The sequence below is a fragment of the Lithobates pipiens genome, unplaced genomic scaffold, assembly GCF_037356315.1.
Source record: "Lithobates pipiens isolate NorthernLeopardFrog02 unplaced genomic scaffold, aLitPip1_a1.2 Scaffold_18, whole genome shotgun sequence".
NCBI classification, from domain to species: Eukaryota; Metazoa; Chordata; class Amphibia; order Anura; family Ranidae; genus Lithobates; species Lithobates pipiens.
In genome coordinates, this window is record NW_027507758.1 from 484722996 (window position 1) to 484739125 (window position 16130).

At 40.5% G+C, this 16130-nt stretch overlaps 1 protein-coding gene across 2 annotated transcripts in view; it reads right to left on the reverse strand.

The window, feature by feature from the left end:
• INPP5D (inositol polyphosphate-5-phosphatase D) overlaps positions 1-16130 on the reverse strand; it is a 237395-nt gene that overhangs the window by 54964 nt on the left and 166301 nt on the right. For both annotated transcript variants that reach the window (XM_077488478.1, XM_077488479.1), the window contains 9 exons: positions 15630-15701; positions 15164-15287; positions 9065-9171; positions 4553-4655; positions 4265-4461; positions 4056-4173; positions 2107-2203; positions 1863-2001; positions 207-315 (listed from right to left, as the gene is read on the reverse strand). In XM_077488478.1, the coding sequence (XP_077344604.1) occupies positions 207-315; positions 1863-2001; positions 2107-2203; positions 4056-4173; positions 4265-4461; positions 4553-4655; positions 9065-9171; positions 15164-15287; positions 15630-15701 (1066 nt within the window). The remainder of the gene's footprint in view (positions 1-206; positions 316-1862; positions 2002-2106; positions 2204-4055; positions 4174-4264; positions 4462-4552; positions 4656-9064; positions 9172-15163; positions 15288-15629; positions 15702-16130) is intronic.

Consider the following 16130-nt stretch of genomic DNA (forward strand, 5'->3'; position numbering starts at 1 on the left):
AAATTTCAGTGTAAACTTCTAAATGCACTATTGGCAATGATCAACTTGGATTGAATAATATTTTGCTTGGATTTTCCTCTCCTTGCCAGTATTCTTGCGCTACAGCACCAAATGACCTCTTATAATGTGGATTATCACCATGTACTGCACTTTTTATCAACTGTGATCAGCTAGTACATAGAGGACTGATTAATAATATAACTTACGGAAGTGGAGGAAGACTTGGCTTTCATTACGCTCCATGTTTAGCTGGTCAAAGACCAGTAGTTCTTGGTATTGCTGTTGCTTAATCTTCTGTACAATGTTCTCTGCCTCCTGCCAGTTGTACAGAAGTGAATAAGTAAAATTGCAATAGAACTGATTATCAAGATATGCAGTGTTTACATTTTGTTTTTGACGCCATTATAAAACTGAAAAAATAAGGTTATCGACTTGGAGTTGACTTATTAAAGAAGCAGAAACTATTCCCTCTATCCCTGTGAATGATCATTATTGTAAATAAGGTCATGCTGAGTCGAATTTTAATACTAAATCATGTGTAAGATACATTTTAAAGAATGTTCTCCCAGATGTGATGGATGGGTGAAGTAAACACAGCTTGGCCTCATTTAAAAAGCTCATGGAGCTTTCACTCTGTAAAGTGAATAATCTCTTTTCTAACTCAATGATCTCAGCTTCTTCAGTAAAATCACTGTTTGTCTGTCTACAATCAGATTCTGACTGTGAGAATGTTTTTTTATGTAATGTTAAAGTATATCTGAAACCAAATTTTCTTTTCAGTTTTGGATAGAGTTATATCTATTGTCAGGTTTTTGCTATCTGAGAGAGAGTTCCCTTCACTTCTCGCCCTGTTCACAATACGGAGTAAGAGGAAATCTCTCCATAGAAAGGGAAAAGATTTTCCCATTTACTCTCTGTTCAAATTTTAGGATTTTCTCTCATTTTCAGTCTCAATGACAATGGTCATCAGGAAAAATGGACAGAGTGAATCTCCGCAGCAGGAACAGAAGGGACATCAATAGAAAGTTAACAAGGGTTCTACCCACCCATCCTGCTATTCAAAAATGATAAAAAAGTTTTTACGTTAGATACACTTTAAGCCTTCAGTCTGTAAGAAAACCTTCTGCGTACCTGTCCTCCTTTGCAACCTTATCCACCCTCTCTAGACCATCTATGCCATACCATCTATCCTAACCTTTTCATATGGAGGAGACCATAAAATAACTTTCTAGTATCACTGATAATTCACGTGATGGTCAGTGAGAAGACTACTCTCTACATGTGTGGTCAGTGGGAAGAGTCCTTACAGATAGCCAAAATGATCAATGGTGTCAGGGGTTACCTATCTGAGAGACAGAAATTATTCAGTGCTCAAGGAATCCCTAGCAACCTCTGGAAGAACCTACGAATTCTATGGAACCCTAGTTGGCAAAGGCTGATATATACTCTTACCCAAAGAAGAATTCAGGCATACCCTACTTTTAAGTACACATTGGGGTTAATTTACTAAAGCTGGAAAGTAAAAAAAATCAGGCTCACTTCTGCATAGAAACCAATGAGCTTCTAACCCCAGCTTGTTCAATTAAGCTTTGGTAATAAAACCTGCAGGGTCATTGGTTTCTATGCAGAAGTGAGCCTGATTTTTCACTTTCCAGCTTTAGTAAATAAACCCCCTTGTCTACTTAAAATTGGGGTATGCCTGTACAGAACAGGTGGAAAGACAGAGGCCCATCTTTGTAAGGGAGGATGCCGTAAGCATACTTTTGTGGCAATAAGACTTAAAAATAATTGTGACAATGATGTACAAAAGCTGTGAAAACCCTAAACTATATAGAGGAGAGGCTGACCTATCAAGCACTTACAGTATTAGGAAGTTGAACACGGTAGTTGAGATCTCCCAGCCAAAAAAGATGGGTAAATCGGTGGGAGAGATTGAAAGGAATAAGCTTCTTGTCACCCATGATCAGAAAGCGCAATATGTTAAAGTAATTCTGTTTCCTCCTAATATAAAGAAAATAAAAGGCAGTTAGTATTGTTTGGGGGGGGGGGGGGGGGGGCTATCCATGGGGACACAAGCTGGAGTTTAACAGAGACGCTATACAGTACCTGAGTTTCTTTTCACTCCCAGAAGTAAGGTGACTGTTTATGAAACCAAAAGAAGTCCCGTTGAACACAAAAGAGGCACCAACTGCTCCTTTGTTCCCTGTGTACAAGAATATGCTGCTAATAAACAATATTTTACTATATGAGAATTTACAGTCTAAGCAATTTCTAGAGCTAATTTGGCTGCTTTTACAATTGTCTGAATATGATCTTTTTTCTCTACTGTATCAGAAATGGCTGCATCTGCTGATTTATTAAAACCAACAAAAATTGTATCTTTACCTGATCCAGAATAGTTACACAAAATACATTATTAAAGTGGGCCTAAGCTCAAAAGTGAAGCAATGCTATGTTCTAAAATCTAGAAATGGTAATTGTGCCTAAGGAGTACCCAGAAAATGAAACGTTTGTTTGTAATTCCTCCTGAAAAATGGCAATGCACTTCCTGGTATGTGAGAGTGTCTAGGAACTCCAGTGTCTACAGCCTATAGCTATATACCTGCAGTGTGAGATCTAAGGCAGTGCTGCCTCTGGCTGCTAGTCACAGGAGATTTGGAAAGAGATTTGATGATGTCACTACTGTGCTGCTTACATGAGGAAGCAAAGCCCTGCCTCTACCCAGGGCTGTCTTTAAGGCAGAGCAAAAGGGGCAGCTGCCCTGGGCCTTGTCATTGTTGTGGGGCCCAAAGAAGCTGCCTCATGCTTGTCAATTATCCTGGTTTAAATTCCCTCGTCCCTCGAGGTTTTGGTCTCGTGCTATGTCCCAATATCTGTGTGAAGTGCTGCTACTAATGCTGCCCAGCTCTGCCCTATTGTTGTGTACAGATGACTCACCTGCCAGACCCTGTGTTTACATGTAAATACTGGCATTCATATGTAAATAGTGGCATGGCTGGCAGCATTGATATGTATATCATGGCCCCCCGAGGTCATATCCACAAAAATCTCTAGCAACCAATCAACAAGCATAAATCATGTGCTGTAACCTCTAACAACTAATCAGTGAGCCGTAATGTGTGCTGTAACTTCTAGCAACCAGTCAGTGAGCGGTAATGACACTGTAACCTCTGGCAACCAATCGCAATAGCTGCCTGATCTGATTCAGTAAACTGAAAAGAAAAGTTTTGCCCAAGGTCCAATCAATATTAAAGATGGCCCTGCCTCTGCCAAGATGTCTGTCCCCACACCACAGTGTCGAGCAAGACATGGTTAGCCGGTAATGGTGAAAGCATCCACTGCCGAGAGGTCACAGGTTATACTGGCAGTGGTGACTAGTCCTTTGCCCTACGCCTGCCTTTTTTTGGGCACAGCTTCCAAAGTTCAGTTCCTCTTGTCCTAATTTTGTTTTACAGAATTAACAGAGCATATATCAAAACTGAAGAAACAGCATAGGTTGCCTGTAGTAACCACATATAGCTGTCATTTTTCAAGTACTGTACATATACGGTAATAAAAATGAACAATAAATGCTGATTGGATCGTGAGGGCCATCTCTTTACTTTCCTTCCTTTATTATGGTACCCTGTGTTTCTCATTTAAATTTTTATTCACTGACATGTCTCTGGGAAACAGCTTAAAATATTTATATGTGTATATTGCTCTCTGTATAAAGACAGCCATACCATTTATGTGTCTGATCCTGCCAAATCATCAGGATTAGATGACAATCAGTGTATATATACTGTATAATCAGGGTATATATAGAGTAAAACACAGATGCCAGATGATGCTGTCACCAGATCCTTCTCGGGGAAAAGGCTGGGTTGGAGTTGATTGGACAGTGATATTTTTCCCCAGAGATAGGCATGAACTTGGATTGTATGTAAAACATGTATATCATTAGGTGAAAAAAAAATCAAAACCTCTGATTAAATTGAAGTATCCAGGCTTTATTTATGGTCTGTAGGCATGTGAAAAATAAAAAAACATGAAAGCACCGAATGGTTACTCACCAAGCGTATTGGCAATTCCAGTCTTTACACTGTTGGTGCAAACATGGCTGATTCGGTGAGCATGTTCTTGCTTGGCTAGGATTACAATCCGTATGTTCCAGAGTGTCTGGATTGTTATCTAGGTTAAAGTAAATTTAGTCACAAACTCTTATATGGCAACCAGTTTTTATTTTTATTTGCATTTAAATGGCTCTAAACTTCAATATTACCAGCTTATAATCGGCAGTAGTGATCTCATTTAGAGAACGGAGCAATATTTCTACCCACTCCTTTTCATTCAGAGGATCCTCTTGTGTACCAATTACATATATGTCATGTTCAATGTAATCTGCTGTCTCATCACGTGTCTTCCCCTGACCTTTACACAGGAACCATGATGTGATATCCTTTGGCGGGTGAGCATCACCTGTCACAATACACCAACAAGTATGACAGATGACATCTTAGAGCAGGTAGAGCTGATAGCTACACTGGTAAAATATAAATGCTGGACTGACCCATATTCCACGTTCCAGTAAAAATCGATAACATGTCTGGTTCCAACTGGTCTGAATGCTTATTCTTCATCTGCTGTAGGAGTTGGCAAAACCCTTCTCGCTTCTGAAGGGTGGAAGAGAAAACAAACTAAGATACTGTGCAGGATTGTTGACCTGTTAGTGCATGTGATCTTTGCTTTTGTGTTACCAGAAAATGCTTTCAGTATCTGTCTTTTAAGCGGAGGTTCACACAAAAATGAAACCTCCGCTTTTCAGAACCCTCCCCCCTCCAGTGTCACATTTGGCACCTTTCAGGGAGGAGCGGGTGTAGATACCTATACAATACAGGTATTTGCACACACTTCCGGGAATAGACTCCCGCAGGAGTCACATCCCTTCGTGCCCCCCCCCCCTCCCCGCTGTCTCCTGGGAAACACAGGTCCCAGGAGATAGCGGGGATCAGTTAGGACGTGTAGCGCGACTCGCGCATGCACAGTAGGGAACCGGGAAGTGAAGCCGCAACTCTTCACTTCCTGATTCCCTCACCGAGGATGGCGGCTCAGCTGCCAAGAGGCGAGCAATTGATCGGTTTCGGCTGCCGACATCGTTGGACCCTGGGACAGGTAAGTGTCCATTTATTAGCTATACAACAACAATACTGCGCAAAAGTCAATTGAAAAAAAGGAAAATTGAAAAAAGGAGAACAAACGGTAGGCTGTAAGCTGCTGACACGCTAAAATTAGGGACTTTTTAGCTAGGAGAATGTCAAAAATAAAGTGTAAGCGCTCAACTTATATATATGTGACTCTTAAAGTGATACAAAATTATACGTGCTCCTGTGTATCAAAATATATAAAATAATCCCAAACAAAAAGAAAAAAGGGGATAATATTGTACTGAAACTAAAAATAGGAAAAAATATATATGTAGTGGTCTGTGAGTATATGTGTAAATCAAAAATAGGGACTGTGTGGATGTTTATCCCAGTGAAAAGAAAAACCAAACAGTATCCGTAAACATATACAAATATAACTAGTGACAGTGATAAAGTCCATAAACAAACACATGGTCCATATGAAAACGTGCAAGATGTCAATCCAAACGTGTTGTGATAACAGCCAGGACTCTGTGGTGTTATAACCAAAGGAGATGATATTTCACCCTGTGACAGTCCCACCACCTTATAGGGTACAGGCTTACCAGATCTATATGACCCTAGCAGACATACGCCTCAGGGGTCAATCAAAGCTTGTAATCTTGGCCAAAGTAGTCCCAAAGGATGGATATAACAATCGTGTCATATGCGATTCACACAAACGACTAGATGTAATCACTGTTTTTCATATGCATGTACAAATCCGACAACGACTCAGGCATAAAAGATGAAGGAACAAGGCCAACATGGCATAATAACGTTTTTTTAAAAAAACTTTAATAAAAAAAAAATTGCTCAAACTCACATTTCCAAGATGAATAATGAAGCAAGTCAGAGGAAAAATGGCAGTAGTGGAGTCCTCCCGACGCGTTTCTCCTCTGACATACTTCATTATTCATCTTGGAAATGTGAGTTTGAGCAATTTTTTTTTTATTAAAGTTTTTTAAAAAAAACGTTATTATGCCATGTTGGCCTTGTTCCTTCATCTTTTATGCCTGAGTCGTTGTCGGATTTGTACATGCATATGAAGAACAGTGATTACATCTAGTCGTTTGTGTGGATCGTATATGACACGATTGTTATATCCATCCTTTGGGACTACTTTGGCCAAGATTACAAGCTTTGATTGACCCCTGAGGCGTATGTCTGCTAGGGTCATATAGATCTGGTAAGCCTGTACCCTATAAGGTGGTGGGACTGTCACAGGGTGAAATATCATCTCCTTTGGTTATAACACCACAGAGTCCTGGCTGTTATCACAACACGTTTGGATTGACATCTTGCACGTTTTCATATGGACCATATGTTTGTTTATGGACTTTATCACTGTCACTAGTTATATTTGTATATGTTTACGGATACTGTTTGGTTTTTCTTTTCACTGGGATAAACATCCACACAGTCCCTATTTTAGATTTTTGATAAGGCGGCGGCGACAGCGACAGCGGCGACAGAAGACCGGGCCACCGCCTGTAAAAGAGCTAGAAGAAGGCGCGGTGGCCCGGCAGAAGAACCGAAGAGGGGGACAAGACCCCCGAAGTCGGGAGAAGAGGCCGGCGACGGGGAGGAAGAAAGCCGGACTCCTCCGCTAGTAAAAGAGCTACAAGAAGATAGCGGAGGAGTCCGGCGAGAAGACCCCCGAAGACAGAAGACCCCCGGAGCTGTGCAATAAAATATTTTAACCCTGTGTTGTGTTTTTTTTTGTACTTTTTTTCACAGGTGAATGGGTAGGGGTACATTGCACCCCATACTCATTCACATAGGGTGGGGGGCCGGTATCCGGGGGCCCCCTTATTAAAGGGGGCTCCTGGATTCCGATAAGCCCCCCGCCCGCAGACCCCGAAACCAACGGCCAGGGTTGTCGGGAAGAGGCCCTTGTCCTCATCAACATGGGGACAAGGTGCTTTGGGGTGGGGGGGCCGCGCGGCCCCCCCCTTCCCCAAGGCACCCCCCATGTTGAGGGCACGCGGCCTGGTACGGCTCAGGAGGGGGGGGGGGGGCGCTCGCTCGCCCCCCTTTCCTGGCCGGCCGGGTAGCGTGCTTGGACAAGGGTCTGTTGTGGACTTGGGGGGGACCCCCACGCCGATTTTTTTCGGCGTTGGGGTTCCCCTTTAAGTCCATACCAGGCGGCGGGGCTAGCAACGTCTCCTTCGCGGGCCCCGCCTACCTGGAGACGCGCTCGAAATGAGCGGACTTTCCTCCGCGTGTGTGGGCGAGTCCGTTCATTTCAAAAGTTGAGCGGATTGTATGGCGGACTTAGTCCGCTGTATTAGTCCACTCAAAAAGTGCCGTGTGTGGGCAAGTCTGTTCATTCAAAAGTTTGGACGGACTGTCTGTCGGATTGTCTGACGAACTTAGTTGGGCAGACAATCCGCCCGTGTGTACGCGGCCTAATAGCGAACATTAAATGGTTCAATTTTCCTCTGTCCTCAGTAAAAGCTAGAAATGTCAATTAGGAGCTATCAAGTATATTATATATATATATATATATATATATATGTATATGTATAGTATACAAAGTATGCATAAAAAATTAAAGCTTATGTTATCACTTGTTTCATTTAGCATAGTATGTTCTTAGCAACAACAAAAGAAAAAAGATTACAGTAAGTTACAAAGATATTTAAAGAGAAACTATAGTGTAGTTTAAGTGAACACATACTTTGAGTTTTTTGTCAATTTGTTATTTACTAAAGCTGGAAAGTGCAAAATCAGGCTCACTTCTGCATAGAAACCAATGAGCTTCCAGGTTTTATTACAAAAGCTTAATTGAACAAGCTGAGGTTAGAAGCTCATTGGTTTCTATGCAGAAGTGGGCCTGATTTTGAACTTTCCAGCTTTAGTAAATAAACCCCATTATGTACTTACAAGTGGGCCTGTAAAGGGTTACCATTTCGTAGCACTGCAAAATAGACTGAGGGCCTGGTTTATACCATATAATAAAAAATATGGCTGACCTCATTTACACATATAATGGCAAATTATACATAGAAGGAAATCTTGTATAACACTAGCACATAATGATCAGATTAATTAATCAAGCCAATATCTTTTACATATATAGCTAAAGAAATTTTAAAAGACTATGGGGGTTATTTACTAAAGGAAAATCCACTTTGCACTAACAGTGCATTTGGAAGTAAAGTCGCTATAGATCCGAGGGGGACATGCAAGGAATATAAAAAACAGCATTTTAGCTTGCACACGATTGGATGATAAAATCAGCAGAGCTTCCCCTCATTTCAGATCTACCCCTTAGATTTAGAGCGACTGCACTTCCAAGTGCACTTTCAGTGCAAAGTAGATTTGCATTTCATAAATAACTCCCTACGCATCCCCTTTAAACTTAGGTCACGTATGACCAAAAAGACTTAAAGCAGTAGTAAACCCGCTGACATGTTTTGTTTTTTTCCACACCTGCAAGGCAAAAGGCATAATGAGCTAGTATGCAACGCATACTAGCTCATTATGAAATACTTACCTTAGAACGAGGCCCCCGACATTTCACCCGATACACGCTGAGGGAGCTGACATGTTCCCTCGGCGTGTCTTCCAGGTAGCACGGCTCCAGGCGCTGTGAGTGGCCAGAGCAGCGATATTGTCACTCCCGCACATGCGCGTGGGAGATTTCTTTCCAGCAAGGTCCGGCATCTGCTGGGCTTCCAGCCGAGAATCCCCTGTGCGCATGCACCGCTGCAGTCAGCGGCACATTGCCAGGGGAATATCTCCTAAACCGTACAGGTTTAGGAGATATTTTTTTTACCTACAGGTAAGCCTTATTATAGGCTTACCTGTAGGTAAAAGTTCAAATTAAGACTATAAAAACCGCTTTAAAGTAGAAATGTAAAGTAATGTAACCCACAGACAGTACGATGTACCTTGGAATCAGCAAAGACATATTCCTTGCGCAGTGTCTTTTCCTTTTCTGTCTCCAGAACAATGACTAATTTATTTGGCAGCTTCTGGGACTTGATCAGCTGCAGAACTAGAAATAAGAAAACCGCATGCTGTTAGCAGGATCAGGTTATGACAGGTAAAATGTGCTATTATATACATATCCCAAATGAATATCTCAAACTGTGGCATTATGCATTATCTTTGAGCAAATCAGACATTGATTCATTAAAAAGGCACAGAGGTATGTGCAGTTACCTACATTAACAAGCATAGGTTGTTAAGAAATATGAATCCAGCTGAGACTGCGAATAACAGGATACTTCTGGTTAACCGATTTATGGAAATGAAACAAAAGCCAGGTTACTTTTGTAAGTTTATGACACCTGGTGACTTCTACATCATAAATGTCATCAGACTCAAATGAAAAGTTAAAAAGAGTTAGTGTCTCTTCACAGCTACATAATGAGCTGATCTTACATAACAGGACAGCGCAATTCATATAACATGACAGTACAGTTTACTGTGGCTTTGTGGTTAGGACTTCTGCCTTGTAGAACATAGGTCCTTGATTTGAACTCAACAAGGAAAAGTATCTGCATGGTGTTTGCATGGACTTGTGTGGGTTTCCTCCCACACTACCAAGACATGGAGGTAGGTCATAGCCCCCCCCCCCCCCCCGGCGGTCTCTTTTGTGGAACCAAATCCCTCTGTCCCTCTTTCCTCCTCAGTTGTCCCTTTTTTTGGCCTGTTGTATAGATCGCTATTAGGCTTATGCAATTCGTTTTGTAACGAACCGAAATTCGGCCGAATCTTGCATCTTTCGGACATTCGGATGCATCCGAATGTCCGAATACAAAAATAAAAAATTTCAACTAATACGAAAGAAATGATAGCAATTATATTATATGATATAATGAATGAATTCAACATGATATGGTAATTCCTTGAAGATCTAATGAAACAAAAGGTCAACTCAAAGTAAATCTTACAGTCCAATCAGCTGATTAATGTTGTGCTGGAGGTTGGATTACTAGCAAAGTGTATTCCTGAGAACTGAGTGAGAAGGGTGTTGTATTGTATTTGAGCCGAGGAGAAGAGATATTGTCATTGTGTGTGTTAAAAGATTCAATAAACAAATGACTTTCCAAACTACGAAACATTATCATGAATATATATATATATATATATATATATATATATATATATATATATATATATATATATACACACATACATAACTATCGAATTTCAACAAATACAAACAAAATTATAGCGCTTATAACAAATGAATTCGACATGATTCGAGATTCAGTATAACAAATATCGACACTCTACAGAAATAACGAATTATCCGAAAACGTATTAATGTAACATAACGAAAATTACAGAACGAAATTATGTATTTTACGAATGACAATGAACCGAAACTAAACAAAATTTTCCGTTGTGCACAAGTCTAGTCTCTATAATAATGTATTTATTTAACCGCTTCAGCCCTGGAAGATTATACCCCCTTTCCTGACCAGAGCACTTTTTGCGATTCGGCACTGTGTCTCTTTAACTGACAATTGCGCGGTTGTGCGACGTTGTACCCAAACAAAATTGACGTCCTTTTTTCCCATAAAGAGAGCTTTCTTTTAGTGGTATTTGATCACCTCTGTGGTTTTTATTTTTTGAGATATAAACAAAAAAAGTGTGACAATTTTAAAAAAAACTCAATATTTTTTACTTTTTGCTATAATAAATATCCCCCAAAAATATATAAAAAAAATGTTTTTGCTCAGTTTAAGCCGATATGTATTATTCTACATATTTTTGGTAAAAAAATTGCAATAAGCATATATTGATTGGTTTGCGCAAAAGTTATAGCGTCTACAAAATAGGGGATAGTTTTATGGCATTTTTATTATTATTATTTTTTTTTTACTAGTAATGGCGGCGATCTGTGATTTTTATTGGGACTGTGACATTATGGCGGACACATCGGGCAATTTTGACACATTTTTGGTAGCATTGCCATTTATACAGCGATCACTGCTGGTAGGGAAGGGGTTAACACTAGGGGTTGATCAAGGGGTTAATTGTGTTCTCTAGTGTGTGTGCTAACTGAAGGGGGGAGGGGATTGTGTAGGGGAGATGACAGATCGCTCTTAATACTCTGTATGAACAGACGGTTGGTCTCTTCTCCCCTCAGAGAACCGGAAACTGTGTGTTTACACACAGATCCCGAGTCTCCGTGTGTCAGCGGCGATCACCGGAGCCCGTGCACTCACATTGGATCTGGGGGCGAGCAGCGGGCGTGCGCATGCACCCCTAGTGCCCACAGGGGAAAGACACGTTACATATCGTCGTTTCGCCCAGCCATGCCATTCTGCTGCAGTACAACTGCGGCGGATGGTCGGCAAGTGGTTAACTGTCAAAAGTGCCTTACTGCACTAAACCTTTAATCTAAAGCTGGGTTTGCATGTATTGAAATTCAACTGGTTCAGCATGCGTAGCTTGTTGCTAGACCGGCTTCTGTTTAATTGTCCTGCTCGAAAACCAGAAATCGATCAGCTGCTGCAACTTGATCAGTGCATTCTGACAGGTGGGAGTCCCCACAGTCAGAATACAACACAAAATGAAAAAAACAAAAACATCCGTGTGTATACCTTGCTTAACCTCCCTGGCGGTATGATTATTTCTGATTTTAGGTGCTGAAAGCGGTACAATTATTTTGCATGGAAATTTGGCGTTTTATATTGTAGGCCTGTAATTCTTAGGAATAACTTTCTTAAATCTGTTCAAACCAGAGTCTAGTATCATCCCGGGTATGATAAAGTTTATAATATAATAAATAACTATAAATAATTATAACAAATAATAATAAAAATTATTCAATAATGTAATCAAATCCAAAAACACAGAAATTTGCCCAGTTGCAGAATTGTCACTGTCATTAGATTTAGTGTTTTCTAGCTGGTCTAAAATCACTTTTGACATAAAGGGACACTTTTTGGTTGCTATGGACAATCTCCAAATTCCAGGCAGAAAAAAACAGTATTTATAATATAAAACTACATGCAGGGCACTGCACAGACCACTAGGGACAAAGGGGATGTGTATTTTTTTTTATACAGTACTGTAATCTGTAAGATTACAGTACTGTATGTGTATTGTGTATTTTTACTTTTTTGAAATTTGCGCCGATCTCCGTTACCGTGCGTCATAACGTTGCAGGGAACGGAGCTCGGCGGGCACTCAGGGGCACTGTGTGAATCGAGCAGGGGACAGCTCGATCACACAGCAGGGAGGACATCGCTGGATCCAGGGGACAAGGTAAGTAACTCTCCCTGTATCCAGCGATGCGATCCCGAGTCTGGCTCGGGGTTACAGCTCGTGGTACTGAAATCCCAGCCCGAGCCAGACTTGTGATTACCGCCAGGGAGGTTAAAGGGATTGTAAAATACATTTTTTTTTAAAAATAACAAACATGTTATACTTACCTCCACTGTGCAGCTCGTTTTGCACAGAGTGGCCCCAAACCTGCTCTTCTGGGGTCCCTCGTCGGCTGTCTCTGCTTCCTACCGCAGGTACTTCTCACGTTCATGCGAGCTCCCTCGCATGGTGAGAAGCACCTGCGGGCATGCTCCCATGACACAGCTGGCGGCTATAGCCGCTCGCTGTATCACATGGCCCGCACGCTGCGTCATTGTATGTGATTGACAACAGCGCAAGCCAATGGCTGCGCTGCTTTCAATCCATCCACTCCAGCCAATCAGCGGCCAGGCTGAGCGGCAAGGAGGACGGCGGGGGTGAGCGCGGGACTTTTGAGGGGTCAGGTAAGTAAAACGGGGGGACTGGGGACACCGGCAGTGTGAGATGTTTTTTCACCTTAATGCATAGAATGCATTAAGGTGAAAAAACATTTACCTTTACAACCCCTTTAACCTTTAAATGTATCCATTATGAAAACCCAAAATAAGCAAAAAGTAAGAATGAAAAAAAGTGCTTTTGAGTTAACCAAATAGTTTTTTACTCATTCAGGGTCCATGTTACTGGAAGGGTTACAGGGTTGTGTCCGTTGCCTACACATTATACTATAATGTTATACCTTCAATGGTTTGATTAAGGTGGTAATGATGGTTAATGGTAATTAATGGTAATAATTAAGCTCCGAGGGGCGGAGTGAAATGCATTGGGGGCCTGGTGGGAGCTCAGGCTGAGACTGCCACATACTTTACCTCTAGCAGACTTGCTTCGATGTGCAGGCCATAGTATATAGCTTTTGTTTATAATGGTTTTTAGCTGTCTATGTCCCTGTTAGGGAGAATTACCCTCTTTATTTGTCCTGTTTACTATTACCATTGAACGTGAAAGAAAATACCAAATTGTGAGTGGCTCGCCAGAGCAGGAATAGAGGGAAAATCTTTCATGGGGACACTAATTCTGATGACCCTGGTGACTACCAGGGATTTCCTCTCACTTCCAGTTGTGGTTATGGTGCTGGAAGTGAAGGGAAATCTTCCCAATAGGACACAATTGGCAAAAAAATAACATGTGATAGAGTCTTCTCTTACGCTAGCCGAAATGTAAAAAAGTTTTGCCTTCAAAATGTCAATCTACTTCTAACTGTCCTATAATTGCTTCTATGTCTGCAAAGGCTCTCATTTAACTAGATCATGGTATAGATAATAGTATTTAGTCAAATTCAAGTGGACAATACTTTTTACTGCCACTAAAAGTCCTTAGTCTGGTGTCCAGCATCATAAATCCCACTCCTCTAATCTCAGGTTCTCCTTGAGCCACCCAGCCTGTGACTGGACAGTGAAGAGAGAAGCAGCACTGTGATGAGTTCCTCCTATCAGCATGATTCTTGTCAGTAGATCAACTGATTGGTTCCTTGTGCTGCTATACAGAGAATGCATGAGACTGATACCAGGTCAGATTCAAATACTTAAACTACTTGCTTAAAGGAAATACATTGAATGGTGTATTAATCACAATTCAGCATTGTGTGCGTCTTTTATATTTGCCTATAAATGATTATTTACTTTTATCTTCATCTATAATTGATAGAAAATCTAGATTTGCTCCTGATGGGAACATTGCATATTACATATTTCATTAATAATGTGGCTCACTAATGCATTTTAAGCCTCCAAATCTTGGTTAAGGAGGCCATATATACAGACATAAGCATGGCTTTACCTCATACCAAAGGAATGTTATTGTTAACTGACCAAGTCCTTGAGAGGTCATATTGCAAATAAACTTGGCTTGGGGGTTGTCTATTCCTTATACACAAGTCTAAATACCAAAGCCCACACTGGAATAAGTTAGTCTCACGTATATCACGTTATGCATGCGTCTGAATCTTGTCGGCTATGCTGCATGTGCAGGGGACTCCATGGCAAAACAGCATCTTTAGTTAAAGTGTTATTAAACCCTTGAATTTCTAAAGGATCCAGCCTCACCCCTGCAGCACACACAATCCATATATGTTTTTTTTAAATGTATTAATAATTAAATAAAACCGCTGTATCGTTTTTCCAACGATCGGTATACAGTGGTCACGTGACATACATAATTGTCCCGCTGATCGCTGAAGGTTCTTGTAAGAGGAGACTTTATTCTCCTCTGATGTGGATAGTGATGGTGCCTGACCCCCGACCCTCTTTTCGGCCAGGGTTGATTGTGCCGATGACATGTACAGGAAATGTTCCTTCCGGCAATACAGACCAAACTGAGCATGTGCAGCCTGACTTCACTAACTGTGTCTTATACGGACTAGTCCAGGGGGACAATGTGGGAAGTGTAGGATTGGTGCATACATGATCAAACAGCCTTTTTACACAATGTGAGGATTAACCCTTTAAGTTACACAGTGAGTATAACAAGCATGCTATTCTGCATATACAGACTGGTTTTACTGTTGTGGGTTTAGTAACACTTTAAGCATTCTTGTTATATTTTCTTTATCTTTATTTGTATGTCATTACTTTTAATAAATGTTATACTTTTAAGTATTTCTGTGATCTCTCTTTTGCACATATCGAACATAACCCCAAAAACATAACAAAACAGCACCATAAACATACTTTTCTTGCTGGGATAACATTTGTCATCTGGACCATCTTTTGACTTCTTGATTACAAGTTTTCCAGTTTCGACATCAACTTTCAGGTGGGTCTTCTGGAATATTCCTAAGGAATCCGCTTTAACCTATATAATAAAATTGTACAGGTATCAGCTATAATCAGAAAATGTTTTATTCCATCTATTAAACAAAACTGGACAAGCTTTTTTTTTTTTTTTTTAATAATATGAGAATGCAAGTGGAACTATCAGGATATCTGGGAAATACAGAGTGATGCAATGTATCAAATAGTCTATAGGGAATATTGTTTTGTTGTTCACTGTAGAAATACATTAGAATAAATATTTGAATTGGTTGTAATTGGTAGGAAGAGCTATACTTCCTTCAGACAATTGAATAATTGAGGCTTTCAGCCTCAGACATAAATAAAACCTGGCTGAATGCTTGACTTCACTATTTTATAGTACCTCAAATATGATTGGAGGGATAAGTGATCTGCGATGTTTCACTGCAGAACCTTCCAACAACACTGTTTTCACCTGAAATGAAGGAAAGCAATGCTGTTATGCACAAAGTCATTGAGGCACAAAATATGCAGTAGTAGAATTGTTATTCCCTCTGTTGCAGACATTTTGATATTGATCTTTAAAGCCCAGCTCTGAACAAAACTTTTAGGGATGTATATAAAAGATTTTCAAAACCCTTTCTCCTGTGAAACTATAGGTATATTTTTTCTGTGCAAACGGAAGCAAAATGTATTGTTATTAGGCTATTTCCCATCCACATTTTTTTTTTTTTTGGAAAAAAAAACATTCAGAGTGCTTGCAGAACATACTGCATTATAGCCACTAGATGGCGCTGACAATGCTAGTAAATATTTATTTTCTATGATCATCTAGTGGCCATAATGTGGTATTTTTTTGATTCACTGTTCTGCTTCTGCAATCTAAGCACTGAAAGTATGATCT